Here is a 19,555-nt window from a genome sequence, read left to right on the forward strand (position 1 = left end):
TTGCATGAAAATATTGTCTGTCTTGGTTACCAAGTTTGGCGGAAAGTCAAAAGGTTTGTGTCCTAGGCTGGGGTTTGCCTGCCTCACCATTGTCCCAGCCCTGCTCTGTGACCTTGAGGAGTTGCCCACTTCAAGTGGTTGTGGTGAGGACTCTGCACTCGGCTCGGATCCTGGAGAATAGTGATTACGCCTTTCATATGACGACTACTAAGAATGATAGCCAGAGCTTTTCCTCTGGCAGGTTAGGGCCCCCAGTGGAGAAGTCAGCCCCCTACCCTGCCCTTTGCCTCAGGCCTTCCTACGAAAACCAGTTTTTAACATGACGGGGACGAGGGATTTGGGCGCTATGGGCCAAGCTTGGGTGCTAATATCTTTCTGCAAACAGATGGGCCGGACAAGGATTTGGACAGTTTGTGGGTTTCAAGGTCACGCTGCTCTCAATCATTTTTGTTGGTTTAGCTCAAAACCCCATGGAGCTCTTGAAACCTGAAAGAGAACATATTCGTTCTTTTCCTCTGTTCTCCTCTTCCTCCCTCCTACCTTCCTCTCTTCTCTTACCCTCCCTCCCCTTCTCTTTCTTTCTCCCTCCCTTCCCCCTTCCCTCCTCCCCTGTAAACATGCATTCCATCCTGCTCCCTGCTGGTGATGGATGTCACTGGGGCAGGATGGGATGGACCCTCATGCCCCAATCTCATAGAGTGCAACAACGCCCATCAACCTAAATTTGTCTCCAAAGATTATTTCCCAATTGTGAATTCACGTTTTTAATGTGTTTGCATTCAGTTCTAGCAACCTGTATAAAAAGCCAACCTAGATTTTTTTTTCTGGTTTAATGATGATTTCACGCATCAAAGGGTTTCCCAAGTAAAAAGAAATGCAGCCGAAAGACGGTTTAAAGGTCCAGAAGGATGAACGCAAGAGAGGGTTTTTGATTGTAGACACAGCCCTGTGTGGCTGTCACGCAGGCCCACCTTGGCACCCGAGCTGCTGGTCTGCTTGCTGTCATGCACATGTGCTTGCTCTGGGCCCTGAAATCTGCGGGTCTAAGTTGGGGAGCTTGGATGAATGAATCAAAGAGCCAAGCCATCTCCAGCTGGACCCAGGGACCTCCCAGGACTGGATTTGCATTGATGGCCTTTGAGCATTGCTTTCTCTTCAGGCTTCTAGAAGCCCCCTGCCAGGCAGAGCTCAGACATCAATCACCATTGGCTCATTGCTACCATCCCTGCTAAACATCTTGTACAATTGTCAGACTCCAGAACCCCATCTCCTTTCTTCTGGCTGAGAAGATTGTTAGTTACCTGCTTTGATCAGAGTTGGGGGTGGCAAGGAGAGAACCAATGGGGTTTGGGCTCTAGTTTAAAAATCTAGAAAGAGGCTGAAGTCCGTGGGGATTCAGGGTGAAAAGAAAGCTGGACTTACCAGCCAAGAAGTCTGCTCTGGTCCTGGTTTGGCTGCTCAGTAACTGCCTTAGTAACTCCGTCTTCTCTGGCAGGACCAGACATGTCCTCAAGCCCCTCCCAGTTTTGTGAGTCCTGTTTCAAAGTCTCAGCACCCCAGGCCCCTGCTTGCTCCCACCTCCTGCCTGGTGCACATGAACACAGGTACTGCCTTCCTCCCGCCTCCTCCAAGGAAACTTCTGAGAATTTCGAGCTGACTGGGTGGGGGTCCAGACCAGCTGCCTCTCTGAGGCTCGGGAGGACAGTACACATGGGCCTCTTTGTCTGGTTGACTCTCTGGTGGGGTTTGGCCAAGAAACCCAACCAGGAGGCAGAAAGTTCCCAAATGCCAGCCACCAGGGAAATGAGCAAAAACAGGAGCTAAAGGTCACATCCCGGGTGAGGGCCGTGCTGGCGTGGCATTCTTTGGCACATGATCAGGAGCTGTCCCCATCCGCCTCTCTTTAATTGAGAGGTGGCTTTGGAGGAGGGGCAGACTCTGGGACACACAGTGGACCGATCACTGGCTTGGGGCCGACTTACTGAGTGAAGTCGGGTGCCTTCGACACCTCTTTTCCACCTGTGAAGTGGGGAGGGTGGTGGTAGAGGAAGGTTAGCGGATGAACCCTAAGGCCCCTGCAGATTGGAACCTTGGGGGGACTCAGCCCTGGGTTGTGAAGGATGGTCAAGGGCCCCAGCTGTGCCTGGAAGTTCCCCCAGCTCAGGCTCTGCGTGAGCGAGGACAGGCGTGTGGCCGACACGACAGGATACCTGAGAGGGCGGAATCGGACTGGAATTGGACCTGGGGCTTTGTGTGGGCACAAATAATTCATGAGGAGCGAAGGCCCAGGCTGGGTGAGGGAAGGACGCCGGGCGGGAAGGGCCGGGCTCTTCCTCGGCTCTTGCTTGGACCTGCCAGCGCGTGGCACTGTAGGACAAGGAGCCGAGCAACGCTGCTGCACGCTTGAGCCTGGCCCTGGGGCACCAGTGGCTGGGAAATTCCTGGAGAGGGTGAAGGCGTGCTCCGGGTGCATAGATCACAGCCCCGGCCGGTCCCCCCAGTCCCGCAGCACGTGGCCTGCCCGACCCGCTGCGGAGGCAAGAGGTAATCAGATAGACGAAAGAGATTTCCTGCAGCTTTTTCTGGCCAAGTTCGTATTTCCCCACCTTGACCCCGTCCTTGGTAAAGCTGGCCTGGAGGGGCCACTGACCAGTGGGGCGTCTTGCTCATTGCCGTGGCAGATGGAGCCTAAATTGGGATCCTTTAGGGAATTCTGTTTCCTGATGTGTACCCCTCTATCCATTGTGGATTTCAGAGCAAAAGAGAGGGCGCCATTCAAATTATCTTGACCTTCTTGGTGCATCTGGACACAAAGGCTTCTTGGAGCATCCTGCCCTCATCCCTCGATGCCCCTCAGACGTCCGGATGTCCCTCTTCAGGGTGCTTTGTTGATAAGAAAATCATCCACATTCATCTGTTCTTTGAAAGTGCCGCAGTCTGCTAATCTCATGAGACCCTTGCTTTCCTGTGATTATTACCGAAGTTCGCTTGAGAAATCACCCCGTGATGTGTCGGGGTCCTGCCTCACAAACGAGGACACTGACAAAGGGTCACACAGGAGTCACCCAGCGAGTTGGGCGCCGTGCCCTTGAATGGCCGCGTGCTCAGTGACCAGGCCCCTCGGCTCGCCCCGGTCCCTCACCAGGCTCGCTTCTCCCAGGGCTCAGGTGGCTGTGGGTGGGCGTCAGCAAAGACAGTGGGGATGCTTGCCTGGTGCGTGGGGCGGGAGGAGGACCTTAGACCCTGAGGATGGGGTAGGGCTCCATCAGGGCCCCGCTGAGCCAGTTTGCCGAGGGGGTTGGTTACTGTGTGTGGCATTTTTATGGAATTAGCTGCTAAGGAGCTGCGGTGCTGGCCTGTGTTGAGGCTGGGGAGGCTGTTCAAGAAACTCACTCAGATCTGTAGTCACAGATTCGCTGTGTCTCTGCTGAGGCTGATGGACGACCCCGCCAGGCACTTAGCCTGGATGGGGGGCGGGGGACTGGAGCCACAGCGGACGTACGTGCCATGGGGCATTCCGCAGGCCCCTAGCTCTGGGCCCAGGGATCTTAGACCCCTGGTCCGGGACCACTTCCCTTCTAGAGGAGGAGACAGGCAGTGAATAAGGGCTCATCACTTTGCTGAGAATAAAACAGGTTAGTGTGGGTTTAACTGGGGGCTACCCCTGGTGGCTCAGACAGTGAAGAATCCACCTGCGATGCAGGAGACCTGGGTTCTGTCGCTGGGTTGGGAAGATCTCCTGGAGGAGGGCATGGCAACCCACTCCAGTATTCTTGCCTGGAGAATCCCCATGGATAGAGGAGCCTGGTGGGTTGCAGTCCAAAGTGTCACTAAGAGTCGGACACACACACACTCCAGGAAAGGCCATTTGAGTGGGAGACTTGTTCATAGCTTTCTTTTTTTTTTTTTTTTGTCCGTACCACACAACTTGCAGAATCTTTAGTTCCCTGACCAGGGATTGAACCTGGACCTGAGTCCTAACCACTGGACTATCAGGGAATTCCCATAGAGGACATCTTACTCTTTTTTGACTTTTAAACTAATTCCTGATGTTATTTTAATTTTGGCTGCGTCGTGTGTCTCGTGGGCTCTCACTTCCCCGACCAGGGATTGAACCTAGGACCCGGCAGCGAAAGCTGGGAATCCTAACCACGCGCCCACCAGGGAACTGCCCTGAGGGGGTTGGGAGGACTTGGTTTTTGAGCTAAGATCCAAATGACAAGAAAGGGTGGGCAGGTGACAAGCTGTGGAGAAGGGATTGTGGGGAGAAGCAGGAACCTGATGCAATTCTCCAGAGAGATGATGGGGGCCCGGAGATGAATCAGAGTGTTTTTGGAAGTAACACTGACAGGCTTGTTGATGGACTGGATGTGAGAGTGAAAGAAATGGAGTCGTGACGGTTTTTGTCTTCAGCCTCTGGGTGGTCTCAAGTGTGAGATGGGGAAAACGGAGGGAGAAGCAAGTATGGTGGGGGGAAAAAAATCCAGAATTCTGTCTTGGCTGTGCTGGTTTGAGATGAATGGCCGACGCTTGAATGGAGACACCTGGTGCAGGGCGGGGGCGGGGGGTTGCAGTTGGATAAATGAGTGTGGGATTCTAGGGAGAGATCCAAGTTGAAGGTCAATGCTGGGAACCCTCAGACTAGTCAGGGAATTTTAAAACTTGAGAGTTTGCCTGACTTTTCATAGGCGCTGGTCGAGATGTTGTGGAGAAAGTCATGGCCCTTGGAGAGTCTGAGGCTGATTCTCACACTGGTTTACCAGGTTTCAAATAAAGGCACAAGGGGAGGATGACAAATAGCTCTTCTAATTTAAAGTAGATCGGTATCTAATTTGTGGGGAGAAAGCAGAGGACCTGCAGAAAGATGGAGGTACAAAGGGCCCCAGTCTGGGCGCTTTCAGCCCTGGAGCGCATTGTCTTTCAGGAGGCGGGAGGGGTGACCTTCCTAGGTCAGTGTTGGTGGAGGTGTCTTAGCCCTGAGGAGGTGGGGGGCCCGCTCCAAGTAAGGAGCGTGGGCTCTTCCTGCCCGCAAGGGTCCCAGAGATATAGTACTGCCACGGAGAGACATCAGGCATCCCAAAAAGAGAAATTAAAGCTCACGTTTGCAATACGAAATGAGGGCTTTCAAAACATGATGCTGTCACACTTTCTACAGCAAATACATGGGTTGTTTTTAATACTTGAGGACAGAGCCTTAGTCTGGAGCCTATAAAATCTGCCTTGAAACTTGAGTTTCTCTTATCAGGCTGGGGCTTGAGAAGCAAAGTAGAGCCCTGCTGGAGGAGGGGAGTGCCTAAGTGAGGGGTTGCTGGGGCTCAGGGGAGCGAGTGTGGCTAACTCTAAAGGTGGGCTCTTAGCAAAAATAAGCCATCTAAGACCCGAATCTGAGGTCCTGGCCGAGGCAGAAGCCGCAGAACGGTGGGGGAGTGTCTTGTGTGAGTTGGGGCAAGGCAGGCAAGTCCTTCAGAGAATTTTCTACCGCGTCAGACAGGCTTTAGGGGTGGGTGTAGTTGCCCATCCTCAGGGTCCCCTGGCGTACGGCGCACTCTTCCCGGTGGGCTTTGAAGGCTCTCTGGCGATCGGCCTCGGTGGGGAAGGTCGCAAGATGGGGGCCCACCTGCGGACAGAGGGAGAGCTGGTCAGCGGCCACGAGTGTTCTGGGGCCCCGGGGATGCCCCTTCCTTCCATCTTTGATAATGAAGATTGCTGTCACAGGGAACCAAATAGAGGGAAAGTGCTGTCCTGGTGTTCCAGGGTGAAGTAGGGGGGACCCACCGTGGGACAGGGAGGTGCGTCAGAGCAGGGCTGCCTGGTGCCACGTGTTTCCTTGGGTCTCGCTTGTTGCCGGGACAACGTGCACTTGATAAATATCATCTGCCGATGATGGGGGTCACCAGGCAGTGGGACCTCTCAGCCAGCGTCATCCTTCAAAGCTGATTCTCCACCATTAAAACGCCAAACGAGCTGCTCTCTCCAAGGGGGGCCTCCAGGCACAGTTGGGGCCCTGTCCGTCCCTGTAGGACCATCTGACCCCTACCCCCATCCCCGTGACTGACAGTTGGGCCAGAACCAGAGCCAGACCCAGGGCGTGCGGGCCTCTGCCGTTAAATTGCTGTGCCATCAGTATTCTGGCCAGTCTTTCCCTCTCAAGAAACGGTGATGAGCGGAAACCCCTTCTGTCTCCTAGGTCTGCTGCACCACCTCCAAATGTATGAGAATTCCCCCCCAAATGGCGTTTCTCTTCTAAGGGAGGCACAGGGTAGAAAGGGTTCACTCAGGCTTGCTTGTTTAGGCAGGCATCCGTTCATTCATTCACTCACTCAGGCCACATGTGTCAATCCCTGAGCTCAGCTCTGTGCCAGGCACTGGGTCTTGCAGTGAACGAGGGGGACTCGGTCTTCCTGGGCAGGGAGAAGATGTGGGTGATGGTTGCACGGCTGTTTCATGAGAGCCCGTGGAGTGGATGGGGGCTGCAAAGAGCACAGAGGTGGGCTCGACCCTCCCCGGAGTCAGGGCCTCTCTGGGGAACAAAGGGGGCTTACAGGAGGAATCGGGGGTTCCATGCTAAGGGGGCTGCATGTATGCTGGGCTTGGCGCCCCCCCCCCCCCCCCACACAGCTCAGGGTCACAACGGGCCGTGGTGGCCCAGACGAGGGGTCAGCTGGAGCAGCTGAAGGCTCTGCCGTGACTTCAGGATAAGGCGGGACCCACATGGCCAGCACAGCACAGGCTCTCGTCAAGAGTCAGGCCAGGGGTCCCCTCCCCACAGGGGTTAGCTAAGACCATAGAGCTGTAGGCAGCCTTCCAGTGATAAAAGGTGAGAGAAAAGAGAAGCAGAGAGAGGATGAAGAAGTAAAAGGAAGTCGAGGGAAGGTGGGCCTTCCCAGGCGGCTCTAGTGGCAAAGAACCCGCCCCCCAACGCAGGAGTCAGAAGAATCGCGGGTTTGATCCCTGGGTCGGGAAGACCCCCTGGAGGAGAGCATGGCAACCCATGCCAGTCTTCTTGCCTGGAGAATCCCAGGGACAGAGGAGTCTGGCGGGTCGCAGTCCATGAGGTTGCAAAATGCTAGACACAACTGGAGCAACTTAGCATGCACAGACACAGGGGGACGGCCGGGAGGACCTTGCAGGGAGCGTCTCCGTGCTCCAGGTCCCACACTCTGGTCCCCATCAGGACTCACTGTGGCCTGGGGACCCGCACCCCCGGGGGGCGGTCATGACTTTAACCAGAGCTCGAGGCCCAGGGGTGGTTTCCTGGCAGCAGAGACCATGGGTGTGAGCTGATGCGACCTCCTGGGGCCTCCCTGCAGACCCCGCCAGCCCCCTCGAGTCCAAGGTCTCAGTCGCAGGTTAGGGTGGGTGAGACTCACACCTCAGGTCCGGGGAGACGGTGAGTCAGGGTGCATGCGAGGCCCAACGCGATCTGACTCCACCGCGATCACTGTTCAGGTGAGGAAACCGAGGCCCAGAGCAGAGTTGGTCCAGGGCCAGCCCCAAAGGGAATCAGGGACAGAGAAGCTCTGCCTTAGCACCCACCCCCCTCCACGAACCCTGGGTACTAGGTTCTGGATTCCTTCTAGAATATTCTGCCATGGCTGCGGCTCTGGCTATGTCCAAAGGGGGCTGCAAAAACTTATTAGAAACTGGTAAAAAAAAAAAAAAAAAGTTTAAATGGTGATGAGTAAATTGAGTTAGCTACTCCAGGACGTAAATCTGCATCCCTCATTCTCTGGGGGGTGTGGGCCCTCTGGAGTCTCTGCAGAAAGCCATGACCCGCTCCTCTGGGAAAATATGTGCCCACAAGTCCTAAGGCACAAACAGTGCAGGAGATTCAGACACGCTTCCTCGGTCCCTCTGTGGACCCTCGTGGCGGCATTTCCAGGAACCGTCCCAGCTCCAGCCTCAGGCCTCCAGTTTCTGGGCCGTGCATCAGGGCTGTTCCCCAGGCAGGGTCCAAACCCAGGCCCAAAGCTCTGAGTCCCCCTGGGCGGGCCCTTCCCACAGTCACCGACGGCCACTGTTTGAAAGTCTTTGTTGGTTATCCATTTTAAATATAGCAGTGTCTACACGACACACCACAATGCTGTTCTCAGCTCGGTCTCCAGTCTCAGAAAACTTGCCAAGTGGCCTCACGAAGGTATTGAGAAGAGAGAAGGTCCAATACTTCGTGTAGGATGGAAGTAGCCATAAACAAAAGGCCTTTTCCAGGGCCCATCCTGTGTCCCCTCTGGCATGGGACAGGGGCTTTTCAACAGTGACATGTGTGTCCTGACACCCATACTTCCCAGAAGGCAGCTAGAGACGCTCAGTGAGCCCTCCTGGGCATCCCGGCTAATGGAGATGCTGAGCTGACCTCCACGGTCATCTGTGGCATCCAGACTGGCAATAGTCCTGACTCACGGGGCCAGGCGCCAGCCATTCCTCACTAGGAAGCTCAGCTCTGCAAGTCCACGCATCCCTCTGGCTCTCGTAAAGGACTGAATGGTGCCCTCCCGGCCAAAGACACATCCACATGCTAACCCTGGGACCTGTGACTGTGAAAGGGGGCTTTGTGAAAGGGGGCTTTGTAGATATAATTACAGATCTCGAGATGAGAGTTATCCCGAGCATTTAGGGGGGCTCTGAATCCAATGACAGGCATCCTTGTAAGAGACAGAAGGCACAGGGAGAGGGGAGGCCATGTGAAGACAGAGCCGTAGACTGGAGTGATGAGGCCGGAGCTCGGGAACGCCAGGAGCCACCAGTGACTGACGGGGCGTGGTGCTGCTGGGGCGTGGTGAGAGGTATTGATGGTGGGTGGTGTTGATGGAGGGTGGTGAGAGGTGTTGATGGTGAGTGGAGCTGATGGCAGGTGATGAAAGGTACTGACCGTGGGTGATGTGATTGTGTGTGGTGCTAGTGGCAGGAGGCTTGGAACGCTCATCTCCTGAGTAGAGGGCAGGAGGATCCAGGTCCTAGGGGCTGTTCAGCTTAGAGGCAGTCAGGTTAACATCAGCACACAAACAAAAGAGAGGCCCAGGGGAAGTTTTCTTTTTCCTTCCTTGGAAACTTTATCAAGGAAGAAATATTCATTCATCCACCCATCTAAAAAGTATTTATTAAGGACCTATGTGCCAAGGACAGTGAAGCACCACACCCTTTGTGCTTTGGTGTTCCTGGTTCCGTGTCCCCCTGGTTTTCTACAGGGGTGTTTGGGGCACAAGAGATTCACCCCAGTGACTGATCACACTCACTCTGACACCTGCTGTGTTCTCAGCAGCACTGGGCTGACGTGGGGGAGGCAGGCATTTAGTATGTGGTCCCTGCTGTTGAAGGATTCCCATCCCTGCTGGACTTTCTCAGAGTTAAGTCACTCATGGGAGGGATGGGTTCAGTCTTCCATGGGAGAGATCCAGGGGAGCGCAGGTGACTTACAGCCCCAGAGCCCCGTAAGGTGGGGTCTGCACCTGCCCTGTTCCCCGATGACCCCCAGTGCCTGGCATGTGGCCTGGCATTCAGGACGTGTTGAAACAAAGTTGAAAAGACCGAACAAATGAGTGAATGAGTGAAGGAAGGAAGTGGGCGAAATTCACCTGGTTTCAGGTGGTCAGGGAGGGCTTCTCAGGCCAGGTGAGACTTGACTATGGCCTGGGAGGATTGGGATGAGAGGGTTGGCAGGGGAATACAGCAGGGGAAATGGTGTCAGCAGAGGGAGAAGGTGAAAATCAAAGGAGATGCTTAGTGGCTGGGGCTGAGGGACTCTTCAGAGAGCTCACTCAAGCAAAAGCTTACTCCCTGGCCTTCATGGGACTGTTCTTTAGAAAGAGAAGTAAAAGTCACTCAGTTGTATCCAACACTTTGTGACCCCATGGACTGTAACCCACCAGGCTCCTCTGTCCATGGAATTCTCTAGGCAAGAATACTGGAGTGGGTTGCCACTCCCTTTTTCAGGGGATCTCCCCGACCCAGGGATCGAACCCAGGTCTCCTGCATTGCAGGCAGATTCCTTACTGTCTGAACCACCAGGAGAGTCCATGAGACAGAAAGAGAAGAGAAGGGACCTATTCTGTACCCATGAAGTCCCCAGCTCCCAAAGCAGAATATGGGAGTCCACGGAGAGGGACGTTTCAGCTCTCAGAACACCAAGAAGCAAGTGCCCCTCTGCAGAATGCCCTGGAGGCCAGCGACTGGGACTTTGGGCCCATGGCTGTCTTGGTAACAGACCTGCTGTTTGCCAGGTGCAGTGCACTTGTTTAGCGCAAGCCTCAGAGCATCCACTGATGTCTCCATCTTACAGATGGGGAGCCAGGGGCCCCAGAAGGTTAGGTCACTCACCCCAGGTCTCACAGAGCCCCAGAGTGTGGGGTCCTCCTGGCCCCAGATCCTCACTGAGAAACTCCACTCTCTTTAACAAATGCCCAGGAAATGAGTCAAGGGAAAGGCCCTGCTGGAAGCCGTGTGGTTCCCATCTCACCCGCCTGCACGCTCTCTCCTCCTAAAATAGCAGCTCCGCCAGAGATGAGGGTCCTAATTACAAGTCAGGCCTCAAGCGCGTGTGGTCACGACCCCGCAGACCCCCGGAGTCAAAGGATGAAGAGCCATGAAGCAAAGAATTCCTTCGGAGATGCTTCTAAATTAAGCCATCTGTGGTCTGTCTCCGCCTGGAGCTAAGAAACTATAACAGCTTTGGCAGGAGACAGCTCTGCTGAATGGAGCTGAGTCGCTCTCAGGCCAATGCAGGTAAATAAGAGGCGAGCGCCACTGGCCTGCCAGCAGCCCTGGGAGCAGGACAGGCAGGTTGGCGAAGGCGCTGGTCCTGTTTGAATGGGGAGCATCTCAATGTGTTGCTCAGATGAGGACTGGGTGCCTGCACTACACAGTACACCCTGGGGACGTGCTGGGGAATAAGGCCAACACACACGGACCCTGCGGGATGGCGCAAGAGGCGGCCGCTAAATGCACTACACGTGTAATCATCTAACGGCAGCTTAGCAGCACTGTGGACTGGGGGATTCTAAGTCCATCTGAGGGCAGGAAGGTCCTTCTAGAGAGGATGAGGGAGCTATCCAGGAGAAGAGGAAGGCAAAGATGCTCTAGATGAGAGAGGCACCAGCCCAAACCCTGAGCAAATGTGGCCAAATGGGAGAGAATGAAAGCCAGTGAGTGTGGCTGGGGGAAACAGAGACGAGGCCAGGGAAGTGAGCAGTCATCACCTTCAAACCTTAAAAAAAAGATCTGTAGGGACCGCAGTCCCCTGCCTGCATGATACCATTTGCCTCTCTGCAACCAGACTGGAATAAAAGATTCCCAGAAACCTAGGGTTGGAAGAGACCTCAGAGATCAGCCTCTCCAACGCTCCCATTATACAGATGGAAACCCCAAGGCACAGAGGTGGGAAGTGATTTCCACGGTTCTGGGCAGAGCTGACGCCAGGAGCCACTGCATCACCATTCCTGAGGTCCCTGCCCCTGTCACTGTGGTCCCCCCTCTGCCCCAGGGGATCTGGACTCCTAGATCCCATTTCTCAATTCATTTGAAAGCCTCTGTGCTTTTCTGATCTACTTACAATGAATCAACTTTCCATCTGATTGATATCTTTAATTGTGCCTTTGAGGTTCATTAATTTTGCTCTTGACTTTGTGGTTTCCTTCTTTGAAGTCTCTCTGTTGTTGTTTCCAGCATCTAGAGTTGTCTGCTTAGCTGTAATTGCCTTTTAATCTTTCTTTTTTCCCCTAATATTAACATTTATATAACATAGCATTGGCAACTATGTTTCCCTCTAAATTTTCTTTTATCTCATCTCACAGGTTTTGAGAATATTTATTTTTGTGTGATTCTCTCTTCATCTGATCTCCATCAAATTTCGTTCAGACTTCTTGTTTCTTCCTGAAGTTATTTATAAATAGGGTTTTACATTTCCAGGCAATTTCGTTAGTTACGTCTGTGACTGATTTTCTAATTTAATTTCTTTGGTGCCAAAGTGATCTGTGTGAATCAGACCCTTTGGTGTTTGTTGACTTCTTATGCTTGTGTGAAAGGTTGGATCCACTTTGGACAGAAAGTCACTATGCGGAATAAACTGGTGCCGTTATAGAGAAGGTGCCCACGTGACCTGGATTAGGGGATAAGGTGGACCGTTGTCCCTTCATCTGCGTGCTCAGTATTTCTCTTGTTGAATAGTTACTGAGTACCCACTATGTGCCCGGGGCTATGCTAGGTACCAGGAGTCAGGGAGAATTCAGATAGCCTCTGCTATCATAGAGCCAGGAAACTAGCAATAAAAACATAACCACACAACTGCTTATTTGCTTATAGTCGTGCTAACTATTAAAAGAAGTATACTGACCTCCCTGGTTGTCCAGTGGCTAAGACTCCACGTCCCCAGTGAAGGGGGCCCAGGTTCTATCCCTGACCGGGGAACTAGATCTCACATGCTGCAACTAAGACGCAACTAAGAAAGAAAGGAACATAAGTGTTATGCCATTTATATGAAAATTTTTAAACCTACAAAATGATCCCCTGTGTTGTTCAAGCCTGTGCATGAGTCTAGTTAAACGGAAAGAAATTGGAGGAAAGAACATGCCCAGAAGTCCTGTCTGGCCTCACCTCTCGGGGGGAGAGGGGAGGCCAGAGAAGCAGAGAGAGCTTCAGTTTTATCTGTTCCCTTTTTTTCTTTTTCTTTTTTTATTAGTTGGAGGCTAATTACTTCACAACATTTCAGTGGGTTTTGTCATACATTGATATGAATCAGCCATAGATTTACACGTATTCCCCATCCCGATCCCCCCTCCCACCTCCCTCTCCACCCGATTCCTCTGGGACTTCCCAGTGCACCAGGTCCAAGCACTTGTCTCATGCATCCCACCTGGGCTGGTGATCTGTTTCACCATAGATAGTATACATGCTGTTCTTTTGAAATATCCCTTTTTGTCTTTTTAACATGAAAACACTAGGGATGATTTTCAAACTGCATTTTGGAGAAGCGACTTAGGGCCAGAAGTTTCTCCCTCCAGACACCCACAATTTAGAGACTTATTTGTTGGTGATTTGTGTTGGATTCCATCTGAATCCTGAGTCGGGTCTCCAGGGTCATTACCAGTGGTGACTGGTAATGTGACTTTGGCCTGAGCCCCCTGTGGGAGGAGCCCACCCACCACTGTCAAGTTCACAAACTGAGCAGCTTTCCCACAATCCTCCCCCCACGCCCCGCCACCTCCTCCCCTAAAAGGGGCAGCGGGACCAGGCTGCTTTCCCAAACCTCTCTCATGAACCACACAATGATTCGCCAATTGGACACTAAAACTTCCAGTGCCCAGTCTGGGGGCCAAGAAACCCAGGTAGAATTTGAGAAAAAAATAGCCAAGTTAACCAAAAAAAAAAAAAAAAATCTCCCCAAGAACTAAAAAAAAAAAAAAGAAAAGAAAATGACAGCTATAGAGATTTTAGTTTAGTTTTTTTTTTTTTTTTTAAGTGACAGCCTCTCAGGTGACTGGGAGAGAGATTTCGCTTTAAGATTGAGAGGCTGTCTCCTCTAATGAGAGGTACTTGAAAATTATGGATCAGTCCCAGGTCAGTAATTTCTGTCAAGCTCGGGCAGCTGGAGGTCAGAGGCCCCGTAGAACACAAATCCATGTAGGATGTCGCTGGCGGACACGGTGGGTCCTGGGCTCTGATGGAGCAGGTCTGCAATGTAAGTAATTAACAAGGGCGGCAGTCTCTCCTGAGACATCTGGTCCCCTAAATTGTTATTCTACCAGAGCTCTAATTTCTCTGTGGTCCAAAAATAGATGGAGCAAGGACACAGGGCCTGACCCGCCCTGCTGACACATGCTGTGTTTTCAGAGAACAGCCAAACCTGGGCTTATAAAACAAACTTCCTGCCTGCCGGCAAGATCTAACGTGGGAACGCAGGGGACTGTGTCAGATGAAGAGGGGAGGGGGCAAGGAGTCGGGCCAGGGCATCTTCACGGACAACAGAGGAGACCGAGTCTCAGGATGGTTAAGACACGGGCTTAAGGAGACCCAGCTACAACGTGCAAAGCTGGGCCTGGGAACCAGGTTTCTGCTCCACAGACTGTGAAGTTCTTGAGACTCACTGGGGCAGAAGCAAAGACAGTCATGCATTTGTCTTTGAGCAAGAGAATTGATTTGCTATTTCCAGAAGCCAAACAAAATCTCTAGATCATTTCCAAGGATTAGCTAAGGCGAGTCGGCAGCAGTTGAGATCAAAATTGAACAGTGAATCTGTTTGCCAGATGCTGGTGGATAAATGATAGGGCAATCCCAAGGCAGGGTGTTTGCATTTTCAAAAAAACTCCGGGCCGGTGCCCACCTCTGCCCCTTCAGTGTCTGAGTTTAACAGGCTCCAGGTAAGTGAAGCTGCAATACTTATAGCCACCTGATCCGAAGAGTTGACTCGTTGGGAAAGACCCTGATGCTGCGAAAGATTGAAGGAAAATGAGAAGGGGGCAGCAGAGGATGAGATGGTTAGTTGGTATCACCAACTCAATGGACATGAATTTGAGCAAATTCCAGGAGAAGATCCCCTGGAGGAGGGCATGGCAACCCACTCCAGTATTCTTTCTTGGAGAATCCCAGGGACAGAGGAGCCTGGCAGGCTACAGTCCAGGGTCACAAAGAGTCAGACACAATGGAACGACTGAACAACAACAACAGAAGTGAGAGTCACAGTATCTCCTCGGGGAGGCAGAGGACACACCAGACATGCCCTCATCCGGGGCCATTTCTTGGGGCCCCGATATCACCCTGTTCAGGGCTCCAAAGACAGAATCCGGGTCATGAGCTCTCATCTGACTCCAGTGGGTTGCTTTTCCCCAGTTTTTAAAATAGCTTTATTGAGATATAAGGCCTTCGCTGCTGGCTCAGCCGTAAAGAATCCACCTGCGGTACAAGACATGCAGACACAGCATCGATCCCTGGGTCGGGAAGATGCCCTGGAGCAGGAATGTCAACCCACACCAGTATTCTTGCCTGGGAAATCCCATGGACATGGGACCCGGTGGGCTACCATCCATGGGGTCGCAAAAAGCTGGACATCACTTACTGACTAGACAACAACATCTGAGATATAATTCATACACCATGAAATTCACCCCAAGTATATAAATCTTTTCTGTTCACCTGAAACTAACATGACCTTGTAAATCAACCATACTCAAATATAAAATAAAAAATTAAAAAATTTTAAAGAAAAAGATAAAGTTTTCTCCCAAAGAAGTGTATACATCAATGATTTTTAGTATATTCATAGGGCTATGCAACCACCAGGACAATGTAAGTTTAGAATATTTTCATAACCCCAGAAAGAAACCTTGGACCCCTAGGAATCACATCCTGTTTCCCTCCCTCCAGCCCCTGGCAACACCTAACCTACTCTTTGTCTCTGTGGACTTGCCCATTCTGGACATTCCCTAATGATCAAGTCATACAGTACGTGGTCTTTGGTGATCAGCTTCTTTCATTTAGCTAACATCCTCAAGTTTCCCCTATGCGGCAGCGTGGCAGTTTATTCAAATGGCCCCTCTAAGGCAGGGGTGGCAAGTAGGCAGCACTCCCCATCATGATGTGGCCATGTTCGGTCATAAAAAATTCTCAGGCTAAACAGCAAAGCAAAGTCACTCAGTCGTGTCCGACTCTTTGTGACCCCGTGGACTGTAGCCCACCAGGCTCCTCAATCCATGGAATTTTCCAGGCAAGAATACTGGAGTGGGTTGCCATTTCCAGCTCTTGAAAAAGTATGCTGTGATTGGTTAGCAAGGTCTGCCACGGGCACGGGAGGGAGAGTGTGCCGTGGATTTGCTCTAAGAGATCAGAACGGGGTCTCCCATGGTAACAAGGGGGAGGCACAAAGACTCAGAACCCCTGGGAGACATCCATGTGTCCGCCTGCCCTGAGCTGTCTCTCTCCCTCTCGAGGTGACCTTGGGGCACACCCTCACCCGGGGTGGCCAGTGGGTAGGTTAGCAGCAGGGGAGAACACGGAGAATGAAAGAGAGGAGATGGAGGGACCGGCAGGAGGCTGGCCAAGGAGCCAGCATGGACTCCCCAGAGTCTTGTTATTTATAGAATGGGCCCCCGCCCCCCTTGGGTGTAGGTGCAGGAGACAAATAATGACTAACACATGCTCCATAGTCATCCCACAGGGGACATCCCACAGGGGACAGTGATACATGTCACTTAGAGAAATTGCTTCTGCTTTTCAAAACCATTAAACCTTCATTTAGGATGCAGAGCAGAGGCCAGAATCATGCTGGTCGTGGCTTTCCACGAGGCCTGTAAGTAGAGTAAGTTCCCGGTGATAAAGCCTTCGGTGTGGTTCTGAACTGTCCTCAGCATCACATCTGCCCCAGCCAGTCCTTTTGTCCGGCACGTCCATCACGGGCTGGGCCAGCGCCCGCAGGCTCTGGGAGTCCGCCTGCCTTGGGGTGCCTCCGCGGAGGCTCCATCTGGGAGGCCTGGAAGCCACCGAACTGTCCAGTCGTGTTGGCTCTGCTTCCTGCCTTCTCTTTGAAAGTCCCCAGGAGAAGGGTGTCAGGCCGGGAGCTGGTGTGTGTGGGCCAAATGCAACTCTGGCAGAGAAAGCCCCTTTTCCCCATCTCCACCGGAGCCCCCTACACACACACACACACACGCACACGCACACACACGCACACGCACACACACGCACACGCACGCACACCCCAGGATGCAAATGATAACCGCAGAGCCATCGCTTGTGAAGCTTGACAGAAAATAATGAGAAACACTAAATCTTTTATAAGGTCAACACTCGCCTTAGCTGAGCAGCTGTCAAACAAGAAAAGAATTTAGCGCCGGAGCCACGAAACTTCCATCGGCTCATTAAGCCCAACAGGGCCCGGGCCTGGCGTGGCGGAGGAGACGCGGGGCCTTTCCGATTTGTGTCAGTAATTTGCGGCGGAGGAGGAAGAAGAAACAGCCCGCGCCAAAGGGGCCTGGGGGGCGGCTGGGGAATCGTTAGGACGCCGGGAGCGGCCCCGGCTCCTAATTGGAAGCATTGGGCATTATCAACGGAGGATTTGCCTCAGTTCCCTGACAGCTCGTGGGCCCAAAATGATCGCCCACTTGTCAGTGTAAAAGACCATTAAAAACAAACCATTTTGATTTAATTGGAGGCGGTGCACCGTGGGGCCAGGTGAGGCTGCTCGGTAGCCCGGCTCCCCCCAAGCTGCCGCCCCCTCCCTCGGTGATGGGGCTGGGGGTGGGGTGGGGGGGGCGGGAGGCGTGCGTTTTCCAGACTTTTCTTCGCTTTTCAAAAACTGTCTGAGGAAGGACTGAATGGGAGACGGAAGGAGGCTTCACAGTGGCGGCGAGGGCTGTTTTCAATGGGGTTGTCAGCAAGCACCGTGACAAGCAAGCTGCCAGGAAGTAGGGGGGTGTCTCCCCTTGCCTTTTCAGAGCTCAGATGATGGGCGTCTGCTTGGTGCTCTTCTGGGTGGTGGCCCAGAGGCGTCTGGCTGGAAGGGGGTCAGCCTGCGGGGGTGGAGGGCTATCCCAGCCGGACAGGTGCACCCGCCCACCCCATTTAGACCTGTCAGGACGTGGATGGTCACAGCAGGGCTCTAATCTGCAGTGGGCGGCGGAACTTCCTTTCCTTTAATTGACTTCTTTTGTTTTAAACTCAAGGAAGAGCAAAGGAGGGACTTAGGGGAGGAGGCCATGTGCTGACAGAGAACCTTTGTGAACAGGGCAGGCCCCGGAGATCCAGGTGCTCACCCCGTGGAGGCCGCGGCGGTGAGGATGGCTGGTTGAGAACTGCTCGTCCTCTCAGAAAGGGGAGGCCGCTGGCTGCAAATACTAACCTCAACTCCCAATGGGTCCTCCCATCAGCGCGGGGGCCTCCAAGCACATGCAGCATCTATCCACTTGTAGCTTTCTGAGTCAGAGGGTAGACTCCCCATGCCCGGTACTGTCTTTTCCACGTGGATACTCAGTATTGTGCACGCTGTGGGTACTTGATAAATATTAATTGGCGCCTGCCAGATCTCAGAGAGGGCTATATATTTGTGTATTAATCTCACCGCACGCCCCCCCACCCCACCACCCCGCAAGCAGGGATCTCATTTGCTGCCTACTGCTTCCCCGCCAAGACAACACGAGCAGGCCGCGCGGTGCTGGAAAGCATCTTCCCGAGGGCGAGGGGGGAGTCGCACCAGCCCATATCTTCATAAACTTCTACTGTTCATCGTGATGAAGGATCAAGCTGGGAGGAGACACCAGATCCCTGGCGAGCGTCGAATTCCAGAGCTTCCAATTTTGCTGCTGAGTTTAGGCGATGGGGATTCCTTAATTACTTTCTCTGGAAATTTACCTGACAGTGCTTTCCCAGGTAGCGGCAAGGTGGTTATCCAGGCGCACGGTTCCTTGGTTGACAGACTCTTTGATTTTGTGCTCGGTTGCAAATTAAGTCCTTTGCTGAGCTGTCCATGCAGTGCCCGTCAGTGCCTTATCGCTTATTCATATTGGCTGTTGAACAACTCCTGTGAGCTGCCAGGGAAGCTGGGGACATACTCAGATGTGTGGTGTCCATGGCTCATTGGGGTGGGGTACACTGTGGCGAGGCTTGGTGTTGCCTTTCCCCTTTTCTCTTTTTAGAATAATAAGCAGGAAGATTCTTCCAGTATCTTTTAAGGGGGAACAGACTCTGTGGTTGAGGAGGCTGATCCTGTCAAGTCACAAATAGGAATATTGGAGTTAAGGGTCGTCAACTAGACAGCAAGGATGTGGATGCCATATTCCAGACACTGTTCCTGGGAAATGTCAATGGACAGGGGATTTTACTTGACTGCTAGGGGTGCCCTGTGGACATTCAACAAATCCTGGTTGGATTATTGGATGGACAGATGGATGGATGGTTGGATGGATGGCTGGATGGACAGACGGATGGATGAATGAATGGTTGGACTGATGGATGAATAGATGGATGATTGGACTGATGGATGGTTTGTTGGACTGATGAATGGATAGATGGATGATTGGACTGATGGATGGATTGTTGGACTGATGGATGGATGGATTAGGAGACTGAGATAAGGAACAGAGTCCTTAGAAATGCCTCTGAGATTCAAACATCCTTAAAGAGCCTCTCCATCTCCTTCCGCTAAACCTCAAAGGAGAAAGGGGTTTTATTTTCTTCAATATTTGTACACACGGTTTTGTTCAGAAATATGTAGAAAGGCAGTTCCAGCTGACAAATGCTCTGTGACGGTGGACAAAAGTAGAGAATGTAAGCTGAGAGGCAGACATCATGGCATTCAGATGATCCACGGTCCCTGCAACACAGGGACTCACCTTCCGACATTCAGAACTCTGTCTAGAGGAACAATCCAGAACCAGGTCATCAGTGACAAAACAGTATCTTACTTCAGATATTTGCAGGGCTGTTACTTAGAAGGGGAAGCAGGTAACTCCATGGGGTTCCAGAAGGAGAAACAACCTGGAGGTGGAAGGTGGAAGGAGGTAGAAGCGGGCAGAACTTCAAATGAACTTGAGAAAGAAGCTGCTGTGGACTGAATTGGGTCCCTCTAAAATGCATGTGT

General features: G+C 52.5%; 1 protein-coding gene across 1 annotated transcript in view; it reads right to left on the reverse strand.

Moving 5' to 3' along the window:
* Positions 1-3,945: 3,945 nt before the first annotated feature.
* Positions 3,946-19,555, reverse strand: part of CFAP77 (cilia and flagella associated protein 77) — a 153,988-nt gene continuing 138,378 nt past the window's right edge. Inside the window, exon 6 of the mRNA XM_043916531.1 lies at positions 3,946-5,617. Coding sequence (XP_043772466.1) covers positions 5,495-5,617 — 123 coding nt within the window. The 3' untranslated portion in view covers positions 3,946-5,494. The remainder of the gene's footprint in view (positions 5,618-19,555) is intronic.

Source organism: Cervus elaphus, chromosome 11 (assembly GCF_910594005.1).
Source record: "Cervus elaphus chromosome 11, mCerEla1.1, whole genome shotgun sequence".
NCBI classification, from domain to species: Eukaryota; Metazoa; Chordata; class Mammalia; order Artiodactyla; family Cervidae; genus Cervus; species Cervus elaphus.